General features: G+C 45.8%; 1 protein-coding gene across 1 annotated transcript in view; it reads right to left on the bottom strand.

Moving 5' to 3' along the window:
• LOC129707322 (serine/threonine-protein kinase 3/4) overlaps positions 1 to 14,240 on the bottom strand; it is a 108,690-nt gene extending 94,450 nt beyond the window's left edge. Inside the window, exon 1 of the mRNA XM_055652274.1 lies at positions 14,102 to 14,240. Coding sequence (XP_055508249.1) covers positions 14,102 to 14,133 — 32 coding nt within the window. The 5' untranslated portion in view covers positions 14,134 to 14,240. The remainder of the gene's footprint in view (positions 1 to 14,101) is intronic.
• Positions 14,241 to 19,141: the final 4,901 nt, after the last annotated feature.

Below are 19,141 nucleotides of genomic sequence, written 5' to 3'. Positions count from 1 at the left end.
AGCCATGATCATATTAAATGGCGGTGCAGGCTCGAAGGGCCGAATGGCATACTCCTGCACCGCCTATTTTCTATGTTTCTATGTTTCACGAGGAAGGTAGGGAGAAAAGAACCAAATGTATATGGTCCCCATAAATTTGGGTCAAAGGATTGATTACATGGATATAATGCCAAAACAGTGAAAGGATATTTGTGTAGGGCACAAATTCTAGTTCAAGTGCTGGAGGGCCTGTCTTTTATGCAGCACTGTTTACACAGTAGTATACTTGCATCCTTCTGATACCAATCTGGGTTTGTGTGTGTGTGTTTTTTGTGGGGGGTTTTTACAGGCCCATCCCTCACTCAGGACTCTCAAAAAGAGCCAGACACATGCCAAAGTTATGGAGTGTCGGCCTGCTGCACGGTTTCTGGCTGGTTTCTGCTGCCTTCTATTTTGATCATCCAATTAACCTACAACAAACAGACTCTAAACCATCTGGTATCTCTTGAGAAATTGAGACTATGAATAGATCTGACATTTTTGTGCAACCAAAAATTGAGTTCTTACAGTTAGAGCATGAAGAGGTCCTATGCACACACCAGATGATGGGCAATTCTTGCAGATGTTTGATTATCCACTTTATCTTCACAGATATATTCAAGGAATATAATACCTTATTGTCACATGTATCTAGGTACAGTGAAATTCTGTTTTTGTGTACAATACACAAAGTACGCAAAGTGCTGTCACGTATATCTGATGCCAACAAAGTACTCATTATGGTCCCTCTTTGTTCCCAGTCTCATACCCCTCCCGCCAGGTCCCTCTTTGTCCTCTTTGCGTCGTCTCGTCCTTGCCCAGACCGCCTCTCCCCCCTTGTACAGATCACCAGCGAGCTGTCCTTCTCCAGTCCGCTGCTTTAGCCTTTGTTCCCTGGAGGGCGTCTCCCAAGAGACGACCTGGAAAGCGCAGGTTAGACTCCACTGGAGTCGCCGACTATCTCCTCCTTCAGGTTCTCGTTCTTCGGGGGCGAGCGGGAGACGAGCCTCGGACCCATTCCAGGCAGGTTCCGCGGCGGCTGCCTGTCGGCCGGGGGTTGGCAATCGCCCGTGCAGCCCCCGTGTCTATCGACCCCGGTGACTCGGGGCCAAGTTCAGAGGTGGATATTGTTTCTCACACTCACATTCCTCTCCTCACTTTCACACAGCAACCCCACTCGCCCCACCCCATCCCCATGCACCATCTCCTTCTGCCCCGACTCTTAATCAATATTTGCCAACCGCTCTACCCCTTCAGTCAATTTCTCAAAAATACGCCCTGTTACCACATACGCCAAAAATACCGCCTGTTACCACGTGCCGCAGCAGGCAGAAGATAGGACCGTTTGGTGAACCTTTGTAACTTTGTCAGCGCAGTGAGATCTGCTGTATTATTTTACCGGTTAGTACGCGATGTGATAATAAAGTGTCATTGCACCATTGAGTCACCGTCGCTCAATCTCATTCAACGTTCTGCACTTTAACACAAAGTGATGATGACCCTTTAACTCATCTGGGAAATAATCAGTGGATGATTGGTTTAAGAGCTTCGGCTCACAGCCTGCATGAGACTATTAACCACAGAATAAGTTATTACTTAGAAATAGCAGTGTGTCATGTCTGCATTGGGGGGGGGGAGAAAGAAGCAGGTCTCTGGCAGCGCTATTTCTCTTTAATGGTGCTTATCTTATCAACCACCCAAAGATGCAAGCAGCTGGCGAGTGCGATCATTGCAACTTTCACTGAGGGCACAGGAAAGACGTGAGGGAAATGTAATCGGCTGCTTATCAGTGAAACAATTAGCCTCAAACACCAATGGACTAGGAACATTGCTTGTAATTTAGCTGGAATTGACATTTGCAGAACGCTATCAACATTGCACACTCCCAAACAAGATGTTCTGCATGGTGCACAACTGGGTGGCCATCACAGAGAGCTTCCTGTGCTTCAGTCTTGCATGGTGATAGCACACAGGCAAAGTCACAGCGAGATCAGAAATATCCCTAAACCTCCCAATCCCCAAGGAATATCAAACAAGTCTTAATTACAGGTTATCTTAAACAGAATGCTTTATCAGTCTTGTTCTTTGACTGGAACACAACACAGTCAGAAACAGAGTTCGAATGGAATTCAGTTTCACAATTAAAAGTCAGAATAACACGGTCTACATAAACTGTGCTTTCTATACAGAGATATGGGAAACCAGACAATCAAGTGATACCATTAAATAATTGTACATTTAGATACACGTGAAAAGGAAGATTTTCAGGGCTTTGGAGAAAGACTAGAACGTAGTCTTTCGGCCCACAATGTCTGTGCCAACATGATGGCAATTTCAATTCATTTGTTCTGCCTGCACATGATCTATATTCCATCAATCCCAGCCTATCTAAAGGTAGACACAAAATGCTGGAGTAACTCAGCGGGACAGGCAGCTTCTCTGGAGAAGGAACGAGTGACGTTTCGCGTCGAGACTTCTTCTGATTCACCCTGCCGGTTTAAATGTCTCTTAAATATTGCGATTGTCCCAGTTTCTCACAGCTCGCTTGCTAGGGTATTCCAGGCACCTACCACTGTGTTAAAACAAAACTTGCTCCACATATCTCACTTAAACTTTCCCCTTCTCACCTTTTATCTGTGTCGTCTAGTATTTGGCATTTCCCTCTTTACAAAAACAAAAGCCCGACTGGCTATATTATCACTACCCCTCATAATTGAATATACTTCTGTCAGGTCTCCCCTCAGCCGCTGATGCTCTAGATAAAACGGTCCAAGTTTGACCAACCCTCTTTTTATAGCAAATATCCTCTAATCCAGGCAACATCCAACAAACCACTTCTGTACCTTCTCCACAGCCTTGACATCTTTCTTATAATGCATCGACCAAAATACAATATCTAAATATTCTAGACCAATATATAATGTGGCCTAACTAAAGTTGTATTAGATTGCTTTGTGGGATGAAGGGTGTATGAGAAAATATTAAACAGTTTTAGTATATGGTCATAAATCACTTCCTTGCTTTATTTACGAGGAACCCGCTGTAAACCTTATACAGCTGATTCAGTCACTATGGGACGAATAGGTAAAGTCAGGAGTTTTTTCTCCAGGGTGCTCCAGTTTCCTCCAACATGCCAAAGAAGTGCAGGTTTGTAGTTTAATTGGCTTCTGTAAATTGTCCCCTGTAAATTGTCCCCAAGGTGTAGGGTACTCGTGCACGGATGATTGATGGTTGGTGCAGACTCGGTGGGTCTGTTTCCCACACTGTACCTCTAAAACTAAACTAAAATGTTAAAGTTGGTTTCCTTCTGTGTTTGTATCAGTACCAAAACCTTCTGTGATCAATCATCCGTTTCGTAAAACAAACATACACTCAAAGTATACAATTACTCTTTAAAATTTAACTTTGATAAGAAATAGTAAGGTACAAATTAATTTTTAAGTGTGGACACATTTTTTACCCCAAGAACACTTCCTTTCCTTTGTGTAATACAACTGCTAGTTGTCTTTATGAAAATTCCCTGATCTACCAACAGCCTGTTACAATGGGAGGTCTAACAGGTTCACTCCACTTTCCCCCTCCATACTGCACTCTTCCTAGAATCCTAGCTAAATTCTGAAAGGCTGGCGGGACATAGAATTTCTCACGCTCAAAAAAATAAAAAAGAAAGTAACAATTCAATTTGCCCATTGCTTCCAAATCTCCTCCATTCTGAATGACTGAATGGGTGGGGGGTGGAGGTTGAGGGCAGTTGGAAAGATGGTGGGAAAAACGGGAGCACACCAGGACAAGTTGAATCAGTTATGATCTTACTGAATGATAATACTAGTTCAAGGGACCAATTGGGGGGGAAGAGTTCCTTTCACAGTGTGTGGGGAGTCTGGCCAGGGGTAAAGTTGCGGGGAGGGCAGGAGCGTTGAGAAGGAGGGGGGTCAGGGATCATGCCAGTAACCCACTCACTCACCGCTGCCGCGGCGCTCTGGGCGCGGAGCCACCGCATTGTTGCCGGGGAGGGAATTAGCTCGGGTGGCTGCGAACGGCCGCTGGGACCTCAGCGCCTTCTGCCGGCCCGCTCATCTCTGGCAGTGCTCTCCGTCTGACACCTCTCTCTGCCGCTCATCGGCCTCGCTCATGTCAGCCGCTTCCTGCAAATCCTTAAATCCCGACTGCTGCCGGGAGCAGGACATGGCCTCACTTGCTGCACTGGGTGACACTGCATGGCATTCACTGCCCGGTCCATGCCTTTCAATGTATACCAGACAGTGGGGGGGACCAGCTCAAGAGCAAAGATCATAATGCGGAGCAGGTCAGCGGGCGGTGGATAACAGGACAGCGGGCGGTGGAGCTTACTCCTGTGTCAGCGCGAACAAGGGACCAACAGAGGTTACTCGCGCTGACACAGGAGTAAGCTACACCACCCGCTGTTCTGTTATCCATCGCCCGCTGACCCACTCTTGAGCTGGTCCCCTCACTGTCTGGTCTACTTTGAAAGACACGGACCGGGCAATGAATGCCATGCAGTGTCACCAAGCACAGCAAGTGAGGCCATGAGGCAGTCCACAGTGCAAAGGCAGTATTTCAGCTGCCTTCAGCTCCCCTTGTCATTGAAGGCTTGAAGCAGCGTTGACGGCACGTGGGCTGCACATAGTTTCGCGTAGTACATGTACTGCGGATGAAAGGCACGGGAGAATTATGCCTACTTAAGAGATCGATAATTCTCCCATGCCTTTACTATTTATATTTAATAATTACCATTTAATAATTTTTAGTCAGGGTAGTGCCTACCTTGCCTACTCTGATGGCAAGTGCCTGGAGCAATTTTATAATTGACACTGACTGGGCTGCCTTTTGTCAGAATTATACATCCGTTTTAATTTTGTTACTCAGCACTTATAGGAAATGGCAGTCAAAAGAAAAGAGGAAAAGAAAGTGTCCACCGTATCTGAGGCTTGGACTCCATTTGAACTTAAGCAGGAAGCAATAGCATCCAAATATCACAGAATCCTGTCAACTGCTTTAAGCCATTTCCAGAAGAAATAAAAGCAGAAAATGTTGGAATTACTTGGGCAGCTTGGAATTATCTTCTATCAGTGAAGATAGAAACATAGTTTCTTCCAGTTTTGATGAAAGCTCATTGACCTGAAACATGAATTCAGTTTACATCACAGATGCTGCCCGACCTGGTGAACAATGCTGACATTTTACATAGAACAGGACAGGAACAGGCCCTTCAGCCCACAATGTCTGTGCCAAGCCGTTGCAAAGATAAACAAATCTCCCCTGCCTGCATGTGATCCATACCCCTCCATTCCCTGCCTATCTAAAAGCCTCTTAAACATCACTAACATATCTATCTCCACCACCACTCCTGGCAACACGTTCCAAGCACCGAACACACTCTGTGTACAAAACAACTTGCACCCCACATCTCTTTTAAACTTTGCTCCTCTCACCTTAAGCTATGTTCATTTTCTGTTTTCAAATTTCTGGCACCTTCAGTTTTTTTCCCCCCCATGTAGAAAAGGAATGACCTAAAGATTCAGCAAAACTCATTGTTGCCTTGACTTTATTTTCCCGTGCTTGCTCAAATTCCACAATGGGCTCACACCTTAGCTCCATAATCTGCCTGAGAAGTCTACATTTCTCTCATGTTATAGATTCCCCATTCCCTAGATCCCATGAACATCAGCTGTCCATCAGCTGCCGGGCCCCTAAGCTCGAGAAATTCCTTCACATAAGAACAAACCTCTTAACCCCATTCCAATTTTAAGACTCCTATTAAAACCTATGCAGTCAACCTTTTTTGAAAAATATGTGCATATGGCAGTGTAAAAAAGTAGCCACAAAACTGCCACAAATTGAATAGTATTTCTATAATAACAATGTGCCAAAAACTCAGGTGGGAGTGATATTTGTAGCCATGGTGGACAAAAGGCTCTAAATCTGGGGGGTGGGGGGGGTTACCTTCTGAGCCCTCTGGGTCAGCTGCGGGAGGTGCCCCCAAGGAACAAGGGCTGAAGGGGACTGTGCAAGGAGAAGGCAACGGTTCACGGCACGACGGGAATGGGGGCGACGGTCAGAAGAGGCCTTTGTGTCCAGCTGCAGCTGGGATTGTAAAATGGCGCCTCTTGTATATAGACTCAGTGGGCTGTTCTGTACATTCTGTACTAAATGGGGGGTTGCGCTTATGTGCAGGGATAGTCTTGCTGATCCGTATGCAAAAAGGTTGCACTGTACCTTGGTAAACGTAATAGAGAAAACATTGGTTTGATATGTATAGTTCAATCTGACACGATTGGACAAAAACCAAGCTTTTCACTGTAATTCGGTACACGTGACAATAATAAACCTAAACAATGGCTTTCTAAGAGGCTTTTTATTACAGATTTAACAGCAAAAAAGAAAGCATCTGGCATTAAGGCACATTGAAATCATGCATACAAAGTTGGATGGAAAACATGCAAGAGTGCGGTGTTGAATGGAGGAAGGTGAATAATGACCGTCTCCAGGGATTACTGTTAAACCCGTTGCTTTTATTGAATGAGGCAGAGAATATGAAAGCAGAGATGTCATGCGGAACCTACATAAACCCCAGCTGGCCTCAAGAAAAGGATTATGTTATTTTCTGGTTGCCTCACTATAGGAAAGACGTGGAGGAGTTAGAGAGCCCAGAAGAGATTTATGCCCATGATTTCTGGCAATGCAGTTACAAGAAATGATACAGAGTGCTGGAGCAACTCAGCAAGTTAGGGAGCATCTCTGGAGAACATGGAGAGGTGACGTTTCATGCTGTGACCCTTCTTCGGACAAATTTTAAGGGAGGAGGGGGGGGAGGAAAAGAGAGGAGGGGCATAGCAAAGGCAGATAATAGGTTGTTATATAGGTGATTACTTTTTTTGATAGGCAAATGATTGGACAATGGGCAGAGATTAAAACGCAGAAAGTGTGGAACAAAAGGATCGAAGAATTGTGAATTGTGAAGCTAGATGAAGGATTGTAGGGGGAAGGAGAGATATAGGTGAGAATCCAGGGGGCCACAGGGGACGTAAGACAGGGGGAATGGTGGTGGGGGTGCTTACAACCCGTCTTCAGTGGTTGGAGACAGGGAGGTGAAAGCTGGAAGAGAGGTGGGGGTGGGACAAAGCCTGGCAAGTGATAGGTAAAGATACAAGGCTGAAGGTTCCCGACCTGAAACGTCACCTGTCCATGTTCTCCAGAAATGCTGCCTGACCCGATGAGTTATTCCAGCACTTTGAATCCTTTCAAGTGATAGGCGGATGCTATCGATGGTCGGAGTGGTCTGAATCTTTTGATTCAATAGAATTATTTCATATCCACCCTAACCAGAAATGCGTCACCCATCCTTGTCCTCCAGAGATGCTGCCTGACCTGTTTACTCCAGCATTTTGTGTCTATCCACCAACTTGATACCTTGAAGTACAATGCAACAGGGGGGGCATGGGAGTGGAAACTACATGCCTACGTCTCATACCCTCCTGGCCCAAACATTTTAGTTTAGCTTAGAGATACATTGCGGAAACAGGCCCTACAGCCCACAGAGTCAGCGCCGACCTGCAACCCCCATATTCTTGCACTATCCTACACACACTGGCGACAATTTACAAATTTACTCACACAATTAACCTACAACTCTGCACGTCTTTGGAGTGTGGGATGAAACTGGAGCACCTGGAGAAAACCCATGTATGTCACGGGGAGAAAGTACAAACTCCAACAGACTACATCCATAGTCAGCATCAAACCTGGGTCTCTGGCACTGTACGACAGCAACTATACCACTGCGCCGCCAATTATTGCCGTTCTCTCACCACCACCACCACATAAATATTTTGGGTCTTGCCAGCTGACAGGACAGTGGCATCATATGTTGATAAATGGCTGTTCCAGGCATTTTGCCATCTTAATCTCAAGAACATATTTTGATAGGGATGCTCTCGTCTTCCATATGAATCACAGTACCCTCCAGAATGTTTGGGACAAAGACCCATCAGTTATTTATTTGCCCCAGTATTCACATGTGGTTAAAGTGCACATTGTCACTTTATTTTATTAAAGGGTATTTTTAAACATTCTGGTTTCACCATGTAGAGATTACAACAGTTTATACATAGTTTCCCCATTTCAGGGCACCATAATGCTTGGGACACAGCAATGTCATGTAAATGAAAGTAGTCATGTTTAGTATTTTGTTGCATATCCTTTGCATACAATGACTGCTTAAAGTGTGATTCATCAACATCACCAGTTGCTGGGTGTCTTCTCGGGTGATGCTCTGCCAGGCCTGTATTGCAGCCATCTTTAGCTTATGCTTGTTTTGGGGGCTAGTCCCCTTCAGTTTTCTCCAGTATATAAAAGGCATGCTCAATTGGGTTCAGATCGTGTGATTGACTTGGCCAAGGATTTACCATTTTTTAGCTTTGAAAAACTCCTTTGTTGCTTTAGCAGTATGTTTGGGATCATTGTCTTGCTGTAGAATAAACCGTCGGCCAATGAGTTTTGAGGCATTTGTTTGAACTTGAGCAGATAGGATGTGTTTGTACACTTCAGAATTCATTATGCTACTACCATCAGTAGTTGTATCATCAATGAAGATAAGTGAGCCAGCCATCCATGCCCAGGCCATAACACCCCCGCCACAGTGTTTCACAGATGATGTGGTATGCTTTGGATCTTGGGCAGTTCCTTCTCTCCTCCATACTTTGCTCTTGCCATCACTCTGATATAAGTTAATCTTCTTCTCATCTGTCCACAAGACCTTTATCCAGAACTGTGGTTGCTCTTTTAAGTACTTCTTGGCCAACTGTAACCTGGCCATCCTATATTTGCGGCTAACCAGTGGTTTGTATCTTGCAGTGTAGCCTCTGTATTTCTGTTCATGAAGTCTTCTGCGGACAGAGGTCATTGACAAATCCACAACCGACTCAGGAGTGTTTCTGATGTCGGACAGTTGTTTGGGCATTTTTCTTTATTATAGAGAGAATTCTTCTGTCATCAGCTGTGAGGTCTACCAAAGGGCCTGCCAGACCCTTTGCGATTAGTAAGCTCACCAGTGCTCTCTTTCTTGGTAATGATGTTCCAAACAGTTGATTTTGGTAAGCCTAAGGTTTGGTTGATGTCTCTAACAATTTTATTCTTGTTTCTCAGTCTCATAATGGCTTCTTTGACTTTCATTGGCACAACTTTGGTCCTCGTGTTGATAAACAGCAATAAAAGTTTCCAAAGGTGATGGAAGGACTGGGGGAAAGACTAGGTGCTGAGAGCTCTCTTATACCTGCATTAATGAGACAATTAAACACACCTGACCAATTACAAATGCCTGTGAAGCCATGTGTCCCAAACATTATGGTGCCCTGAAATGGGGGGGACTATGTATAAACACAGCTGTAACTTCTTCATGGTGAAACCAAAATGTATAAAAATACCCTTTAATAAAATCAGACAATGTGCACTTTAACCACAAATGATTTTTAAAAATTACAAATCTCATATTGCGGAGTACAGAGGCAAATGTATAAATGATGGGTCTCTGTTCCAAACATTATGGAGGGCACTGTGAGTATATACATCTTGTCTAATGAGCAAGCTGCCTGAGGGAAGGAATGGGCTTTGAAGAGTTGGGGGACAGACCACAAGAATTCATGAATCTGATTCTTCAAGGAAAAATGTTGAAAACCTTTGAATAATCTAGGTCAGAGTTCAATGCTCCATTGTCCAAGTACAGCTGCACTCCATAAACACAAGGCTCCAATCCAACAGAACTAGTGTATAGGATACGCAATAGGATTAACAGAACACAAATTACATTGAATCAAAGAATTACATATCAAAGCAGATGGGTATTTGGAACTGTTATGATGTCCTTGAAGAAGCTATCTAATTACCCTCACCATCTCTCCCCACAGATCTCCTGATTCTACTACTTTAACTTGTTATTTAAAGTTACAATTGAATCTTCTTCCACTGTCCTTCAATGCTAAATCGAATACACTGTTGGATATTATTCCCTCCTTATGGGACTATTTGCTCATTGGGCGGCAATGTGGCGCAGCAGATAAAGCTGCTGCCTCGTAGTACCAGAGAGCCAGATTCAATCCGGACCTCGGGTGCTGTGTGTGGAGTTTGCACATTCTGCCTGTGAAAACATGGGTTTCCTCCAGGTATTCTGGTTTCATAAGTCGTAAAAGAAGAATTAGGCCATTCGGCCCAGAGTCTACTACACCATTCGATCATGGCTGGTCTATCTTTCCCTCTCAACCCCATTCTCCTGCCGTACCCCGTAGTCTTCGACACCTTTACTCACCAAGAACCTGTCAATCTCCACTTTAAAAATACCCAATGTCTTGGCCTCCACAGCCGTCTGTGAGAATGAATTCCACACATTCACCACCCTCTGACTAAAGCAATTTATTTTCATCTTTTTTCCAAAGGAACTTCTTTTTATACCGAGGCTGTGTCACGAGTGGAAACATCCTCTCCACATCCACTCTATCCAGGCCTTTCATTATTCGGTTGGTTTCAATGCGGTTCCCCCTCATCCTTCTAAACTCCAAAGTACAGGCCCAGTGCCGTCAAACACTCATCATATGTTAACCCAACCATCCCTGGGGTTATTCTCGTTAACTTCTTCTGGACCCTCTCCAACGCCAGCACATCCCTCCTCAGATATGGGCTCCAAAACTGCTCACAAACGGCTTGTCACCAGAAATCAGTTCTCCTAATTTAACATTATAAAAACAGTGCATTATTTTGGAGAAATGCTATGATAGTTTACATCATATAATCATCAGGCCAATTAAATATTAAAAACACAATAGATAAACTAGAAAAGGAAGATGCTGCCTGTCCCACTGAGTTACTCCAGCATCTGCAGTTCTTTCCAGCACTCATTGCTGTTTGAGGTACCTTTGAGGCTGGAAAACTAGCAGCTGCATTTCTCCACATCACAACGTTAAATAAAATTCCAAAAACCTGCTGGTTGTGGACAACGTTGCGGCAGTCTGAAGTCATTAAAAGCAATGTGATGCATCTTTTGCCCAGTCTGTTCATAAACTTTGCTTCAAATGCAGGCCAAGTAATACAACAACCAAAAAACAAACACAAAATGCTGAAGTAACTAAGCAGGTCAGGCCACATCTCTAGAGAACATGGATAGGCGACGTTTCGGGTAGGGACAGTCTGAAGAAGGGTCCCGAGCTGAAACATCACCTATCCACGTCCTTCAGATATGCTGCCTGACCTGCCGAGTTACTCCAGCACATTGCAATCCATGTAAGGTTCCAACATCTGCTGTTCCTTGTGTCTCCAACAACAGTCATAGCAAAACTATATAAAACACGTTCATCTACATTGAGATTATTGCATACTGTTCTGGTTACAGAAAGGATGTTGCTGCACTATAGGGGCTTCAGGGTAGATTTGCTGAACAATACTTGTGCTGGAAAAGATTGACTATAAAGCGAGATTGCCCAGGCTGGAGTTATTTACTTTGGACCAATGAAGGCCATATAGAGATTTAATTGAGGTGTATAAATCGAAGAGAGTCAGATAAAGTGCCATATCTTAAGTGCCATATCTTTAAAATAATTGGTTAAAAAAGGCAAGAAAGATTGATTGAAAGATACAGCGCAGAATCAGGCCTATCGAGTCCACTCCAACCATTCACATTAAGTCAATGTGTAGGAAGGAACAGCAGATGTTGGTTTAAGATAGAACACAAAAAGCTGGAGTAACCCAGTGGATTAGACAGCTTCTCTGGAGAAAAGAAATAGGTGGCATTTCAGGTCGAGATCCTTCTTCAGTCTTCAGTCACTCCAGCTTTTGTGTCAATCATCACACTAGTTCAATGTTTTCTAACTTTCTCATCCACTTCTTTTGCATTAGGGGCCAATTATCCTACAATCCTGCACATCTTTGGGATGTGAAAGGAAACCGGAGCACGTGTCGGTTTATTATCCTTTATTATCACGTGTATCAAGGTACAGTGAGATTCTTTTCTTACATATAGATCAGTAAGTTTATGGCCATACACATACAATCCCCGGTTAAATACATAAAAACAGCCCTCTGAGAGCATGCAAACTCCACGCACATAGGTCAGGGTCAACCAGGGTATCTGATGTTGTGAGGCAGCAGCTCGGCCAGCTGCACTATTGTTCAGACAGTGGGATCCTGGATTTCATTGTCTGAGAGGGAGGAGGGAGGCGAAAGAATACCTCAGTATAAGTTAAGAGAAAACACTAGATATCCACTTTGAGCACTGAAAGGTTCCAAGAGTTGGAGAGAACTGGAAAGTGGGTTCACCTGCTTAGCCTTGTCCATCAGTGTCCAATGGTTGTACAGGTACACCATCGATTTTCCAGCACCCTTAGTTCCAGAACGTTGCTGGATTATCCATTTTTCCAGACCAACAGAGGTCACATAATAATAATTTAACAGTATACCTTTGACCCACTAATTATACCCCTCCCCCATCTCTAAACCACCATGGTCTGCTGGAACCTAAACTATAGACTTAACAAGTAACTCTTTCTGGGCGGAGGCACACATCCCGAAAGCGCGTGTGCCACTCTTGTAATGTTGCCCAGATTAAAGGAGGTGCCAGACTATCAGCTGTCGGAAAATTGGTGGTATATCTGTATGATAGATTTGTGCGATACAAATTCCCACCTCTCAATTGGCTTTTGTACAGACACTGCAATTACAAGTGCCTCATATACTCAGTGCACCTTGCCACAGTCATACCAGTGCCTAAAGCAAAGGCACAGAAGCAACAGTTATGCTAGTTCCTCTTTTTGAAGAAAAGGAAGTTAAGAACATTTGCAACATGACAAATTAAACATGGAAGTTTCGGTAAAATTGTCAGGGCAGAAGTCCAACTATTATTTGTGCAACAATACACATTGAACTCCATTTCTGTAATTTTGGTCAGATTGGAATCCCCCAGCCCAGGGGAGGCGGTGGCGCAGGTGGTGGAATCTAAGTAGGTTGGCAATCTCAGAGGAAAGCAGATTATGCGATGGCTGTTGCTGCTTTGAAGAAACAATATGGGGTGCAAACAAATGCTATATTTCCACAACATGTATTCCGGCAATCGACACAGAGGGGGAAGGCATTGCTCAGTTTGTCACAAGATTACGTCAAGATTCTGAGGGCTGCAGTTGTGGAGCTGTTGGAGAATCAAACCAGGGATCAGGTTGTCCAAAGTTGCAAATCAAATGATTTGAGAAACATGTTGTTGGAGAAAGGTGACACGCTAACATTAGGGGAAACATTGAAAATTGCCTGTTCATTTGAAGCTGTATAAAACCAGTTTCAGACCATGAAATTGGATAGAGGAAACCGTGTTAACAAGATTTTTTGGGGGGGGAGGGGGTTGAAGGGAGTAGATTCCGAGAGAAAAGGACGAACTTCGATGCCAAGACAGACGATAGTACATCACGAGGAGTGCAGCGATACAGAGATCCAAGCAACGGGAGGAGTGGGGCAATCCTGGGGAAGGGAGAAGGAGGAATCAACCCTAAAGGGGGGGAGAGGAGGTGGTGATCCAGGGGGAGGGGGATAAGGGTGGTGGGGAAGGAGGGACAACCCGAGGGAGGGAGCCGATCTGGGGAAGATCCCGGGTGAAGAGAAGAATCCTGGTGTGAAGGGGGGGGGGAGAGGGATCCCGGAGTAAAAGGGGTGCGGGAGATCTCAGGGTAAGGGGGAGAAGAGGTCTCAGGGTGACGGAGGGGGAGAGAGGTTCGGGAATGATGGGGGGGGGGGGGGGGGGGGAAGGATAAAGGGTGAGACGGGGAGGGGGGGGGGGGGAGATCCCAGTATCGTGTGGTAGAGGGGACAGACCCAGGGCAGGGCAGGGGGGGGGGGGGGGGGGGGATAGATCCCCGGGGATAGGAGGGGTGATTCCCGGTGTGCAGGAGGAGGGGCAGATGTCCAGACTGCGCCGCTCCCCGGGCCTTTGCCCCATCGCTTCAAACCCGGGTCCAGCGCTCAGCTGCCCGGGGCCCAGCCACCGCCGCCGCCGCCGCCGCCACAACCTCCCCCCTCCCCCAGCTCCGGCTCCTACCGGCGCGGATGCCGCCGCTGAACCTCCTCCATGGCTTGCGTCGCTCCCACTCTTCAGCTTCAGCCTCCGGCTCCGGCTCCGGCTCCTCTCGCCGACTTCCGCCCCGCACCGGAAACTCCCTGCCAGAGTATCTTTGCTCCCTTCCGTGCATCCGTCGCCATGCGACGTAATCAGCGGGGCGGAAATGAGGACACCGAGCTGCGGGGCGGAAATGAGGACACCGAGCTGCGGGGCGGAAATGAGGACACCGAGCTGCGGGGCGGAAATGAGGACGCCGAGCTGCGGGGCGGAAATGAGGACGCCGAGCTGTGGGGCGGAAATGAGGACGCCGAGCTGCGGGGCGGAAATGAGGACGCCGAGCTGCGGGGCGGAAATGAGGACGCCGAGCTGCGGGGCGGAACTGGCAGCTACCCTATGTGGTGTGGATGTGAAGCATAAGACTCCGCTATAGGATCTTTGCACAAGACTAGGTGGTTTTTGGCTCCGCTCTTTGGTTTTTGGTGGCTTAATCTTTGGTGCTCCGCTCTATGATCTTTGGTCTAAAGGAGGGTCTCGACCCGAAACGTCACCCACTCCTTCTCCACAGCCAGTCCCGCTGAGTTACTCCAGCATTTTGTGTCTATCTGGAGAACACAGGTCGAGTCCGCTCAATGAACCTGAAACCATTCGCAGCACTCCCTCTGTGGAAAATATACCCTTTGGTAAATGTGCCCAGAACAGTACACAACATTCCAGTTGTGTAGTCTCACCAAGGCTCTACACAAATGCTGTGAGAGCTCCTCTTGAAATCAAAGCTAACATACCAAATACATTCCGAATTGCTTGTTGAATTCTTCCCATCCGTTAATATCAGGCCTCTCATCAGCTAGAATGTGGCCCTGACTTCCCATCTTCATCATTGGAGAGCTCTGAACTCTTTAATCGGACTTTAATGTTATATCTTTGCACTAAACGTATCCCTTATCTGTGCATAGTGGAAGGCTTGTATAATCTTTTCTTTGACTCGATGACAGGCAAAAAGCTCTTCACTGTGACAATAATAAACTAAACTATATTGGCATTCATTCATTTGTCTGCAAGGACTTTTTTGTTTTAGATTTCCAGCAGGGACATTCTTTTCCTGCTTATTTTCGTCAAATGTTGTTGAAATTGCAGCAACTCTTTTTACTGGACTGAAGGGAGACGTTGAAGTGATTCCAAATGCCTTCAGCACCACCTACAGGTACAGGCAAAGTGAAGTTCTGTTGAGGACCTACAGTTCTGCATCTGAAAAAGAGGGAAAATTGCTTTCCAGAGATGCTTCCAGACCCGTTGAGTTACTCCAGCACTTTGTGCCCTTTTCTGTAAAGCTATGGTTCCACACTTTGTGCCAGTGTCTCTCTGAATGTTGATGCTGCCTGAGGGTGACTGAGGAACAAAGGTGGCAGGATACTGGGAATAACTCTTTGGCGAGACGACACATTTGAGTGAAAATGAATTCTTTATTTAGAACAATAAACAGTGTTTCTTCTCAACCTGCAAGTTATTCATTAATGTTCGCCACGTTTCTCAAGGGAAGTAACAGATTGTGGGAAGTTTGAAAAATTGCAAGATCACGGTGGAGGGACTTCTTCTGCATGATTTCACTGACGATCCTGACTGCAGCAGATTCTTCTTCAACACAGTTGACGATTTCTTTTATCGTTTCAAAATTTGCAGCATAGTAGAGTACAGCAGAGAGCCATGTACCCCTACTAGTCAAAACGGGCTGAGGAGGTAGTGGAATCTCGGGTGCCATTTCCTTGAACAACTGCACACGTGACAGTGCTTTGAGGAAGATTTTCTTGACACTAGAAACTAGGCGATCGACATTTGGAAACAAGCTAAGTATGTGCTTGGCAATTCTATGAAGTCCTTGAGCTAAACATGGCAAATGCAACATTTTGGGGAATAAAACTTTAAGTCACACAAACAGAAGAACATTCTCGTGTTTTATGCCTTCTGGCCAAAGTACAGCAAGTGAAGATGTAAACAACTGAGCAATAGTTGAGCTGTTTGACCTCCAATACTTCCGATGTCAACAAATACTCCTTTGATGGTTGACCTGCCTCCAGTATACTGATGACCACATTGGCAACAAATCTCCCCACAGCATCGGTTGTCTCGTCTATTGAGATCCATATTTTGTCACATGCAACTTCATCTCAAATTATCTGAACAACAATGTTGAAGTTACTGTCAACATAATTTGTCCGTAATGATGACTCGCTTGGTATATGGTCCTCCAAGAGATTTGTTATTCCAATTTCCACAGTGGAATTCCAGCATCTATGAATCTATGAAGGCGTACGAACGGCACCAACTAGACTGGATTGTGAAGACCGCCAGCAGGATTATTGGTGCTCCATTCCCTTTCCTGCTGGACATATACAGGAAGAGATGTATCAGCAGAGCCATCTCCCTCATCAAAGACCCCTACCACCCATCGCATCACATATTCTCCATCCTGCCAGCTGGGAAGAGGTACAGGAGCATTAGCTGCAAAACCAGCAGGATACTCCTCAGCTTCTTCCCACAGGCTATAAGACTGATAAATGGACTTTGCCCCCTGCCAAAGTATCGCGCACCAACCACCAACCTGGACACACTGCAGCAGAGCCACTGTCGTGCTGCTGTCGATCGGAACGCCTGTTGATGTTTAGTAGAGAGTAGAGTGTTTAATTTGTTCATGATATATGTATTTTTATTTCTATTTATTTTGTATTGCACATTGAATGGACACTGGTTGAGCAATGTTTTTTTGTGTTTCCTCTGGGTATGTGAGTACTCAGGAAAATGACAATAAAGATATACTACAGTACTATAAGTCTTGCACAGATCACTCAAAAACTCAGATTTGCGACTGGAGCCAGCAGTAAATGTAGAGAGGAGACAAACTTGGGTATTTCGCTTGGGTAGTCTACACCCCAGCGGTATCAACATTGACTTCTCTAATTTTAGATAGCCCTTGTCTTCTCCCTCCTCCTCCTTCCCAGCTCTCCTTCTAGTCCTATTGTCTCCGCCTCTTTCTTTCTTTTTCCCCGCATCTGCCCACATCAGTCTGAAGAAGGGTCTCAACCCGAAACGTTGCCTATTCCTACTCTCCATAGATGCTGCCTCACCTGCTGAGTTTCTCCAGCATTTTTTGGCTACTGTCAATTTTATCCAGTATCTGCAGTTCTTTATTAAATAGATCTTGGAGAAGACTGAACCAGCGGCACTAACGAATGAATGACGGATGGTGGCGCCCCTGGTTTCGTCCCGGTGGTGGAAGTTTTCTTGTAAGTTATACTATGTTAACATGTTAATAACACGTTAACGTATTAACATAGAAAACATAATTGTAATCATGGTACAACTAGAGAAAATAGCATGACCTTTTAGCAAAATGGCAAAACAAGACTGATTTAGGCACTCGATCGTGAAAAAGGCATTATCCTGATCAAAAAAGGCATGAAAAGGCAATTGGCATTCATGACAAAATCCTGGCTCTACTAATGACGTTCTCTTCCCGTCAAACGCAGTCACGTGACCGTTCTGATGATGAGGGTTCGATCAGTAAGTGGCTTGACCATCTTTGCTTGATCACCAGGTGGCGCCACACCCTCCTCTCCCAGGGTGCTTAATAATACAGCTTAACCCAAAGTTCTCACCATTTAATGTCCACTCTTGCCTGGTCAGCTAGGTAATCAAACACCCCTATGTGGGTCACTGTCTTCATGCAATGGGAAGGAAAGGGTTAAAGCGAGACAAGGGTTGGGCTTGAGCAAAAAACAAAATGCCGGAGGAGCTCAATGGGCCTCCTGTAAAGATGTCATCATTCTCTCCCAGTTCCTCAATCTCCACCATGTCTATCGGGCTTCTTTCCAGGACCACCGATTTCATCAGGAACCATGGCTTCTCTTCTGATATCCTTTATAACTTTATATATTCAATTTCATCTACATTCTTTAGAAGGACAGGAAGGGACCTCATTGAAAGTTACGGAATAGTGAAAGTCCTGGATAGTGGATGGGGAGCGGATGTTTCCACCAGTGGGATAGTGTAGCTTCAAAATAAAAGTACAAACCTTTAGAAAGGAGATGGGGATTTTTTTTAGTCAGAGGGTGGTGAATCGTCGGGAATTAATTGCCATTGAAGGCTGTTGAGGCCAAGTTAATGGGTATTTTTAAGGTTGCGATTGATAGATTCTTAATTAGTACGGGTGTCAGCAGTGGCGTAGGGTGGGTTTTGAGCGCCCGGGGCAGTTTAAAATATTGCGCCTCCTCATTAGCGGCTAGCCATGGCCCATGAGCTGTTATAAATCCAAAGGGGGGGGGGGGGCACACGTTTTTGGTCTCTTCCTTCGGGGGATGCGACTTCTTTTGTCGTATCCCCCGTCTCCGCCTGCGCCGAGGCCTAATGGCGGAGCTGGCGGCCTCAGGGCAGCGACAGCGGCGACCAGAACTCGGAGCTGGGCAGCGCCCTGGCCTCGGAGCGGGGGCAGCGGCAGTGGCCACACGGCATCGGAGCTGGAGCTGGAGCAGCAGCAGCGGCGACCTGGCCTCGGAGCAGGGGCGGGGGCAGCAGCAGCGGCCACACGGCATCGGAGCTGGAGCAGCGGCAGCGGCGACCTGGTTCCGGAGCTGGGACAGCGGCAACCAGAACCCGGAGCTGGGGCACGTTCCGGCGGCAGCGGCCACTCGACCCGACCACACCGCGGGCCCAGTGAAACGACAGCGGCGGCTGGGACAGTGGCAGCGGCCTCGGCGCAGAGGGAGAATAAGAAGGGATGAGACAAAGACTTAAGACTTTTTAGGGGCGCAAAAAAATTGTTGGATAAAAAAAAATTATAAAATGGCAAAAAAAATTACATTTTATTACAATAATTCAGGGGAAGGCTGACAAAGAGGTGCAGTGTGCCTTTAGAACATTTTTTTTTTGCCATTTTATAATTTTTTTTTTTTATCCAACAATTTTTTTGCGCCCCTAAAAATTTAGCGCCCGGGGCAACCACCCCTCTGCCCCCCCCCCCTACGCTAC

The sequence above is a fragment of the Leucoraja erinacea genome, chromosome 21 (assembly GCF_028641065.1).
Source record: "Leucoraja erinacea ecotype New England chromosome 21, Leri_hhj_1, whole genome shotgun sequence".
NCBI classification, from domain to species: domain Eukaryota; kingdom Metazoa; phylum Chordata; class Chondrichthyes; order Rajiformes; family Rajidae; genus Leucoraja; species Leucoraja erinaceus.
Note: the sequence above shows the minus strand (reverse complement) of the source record. Positions and strands in the feature narration are given on the sequence as shown.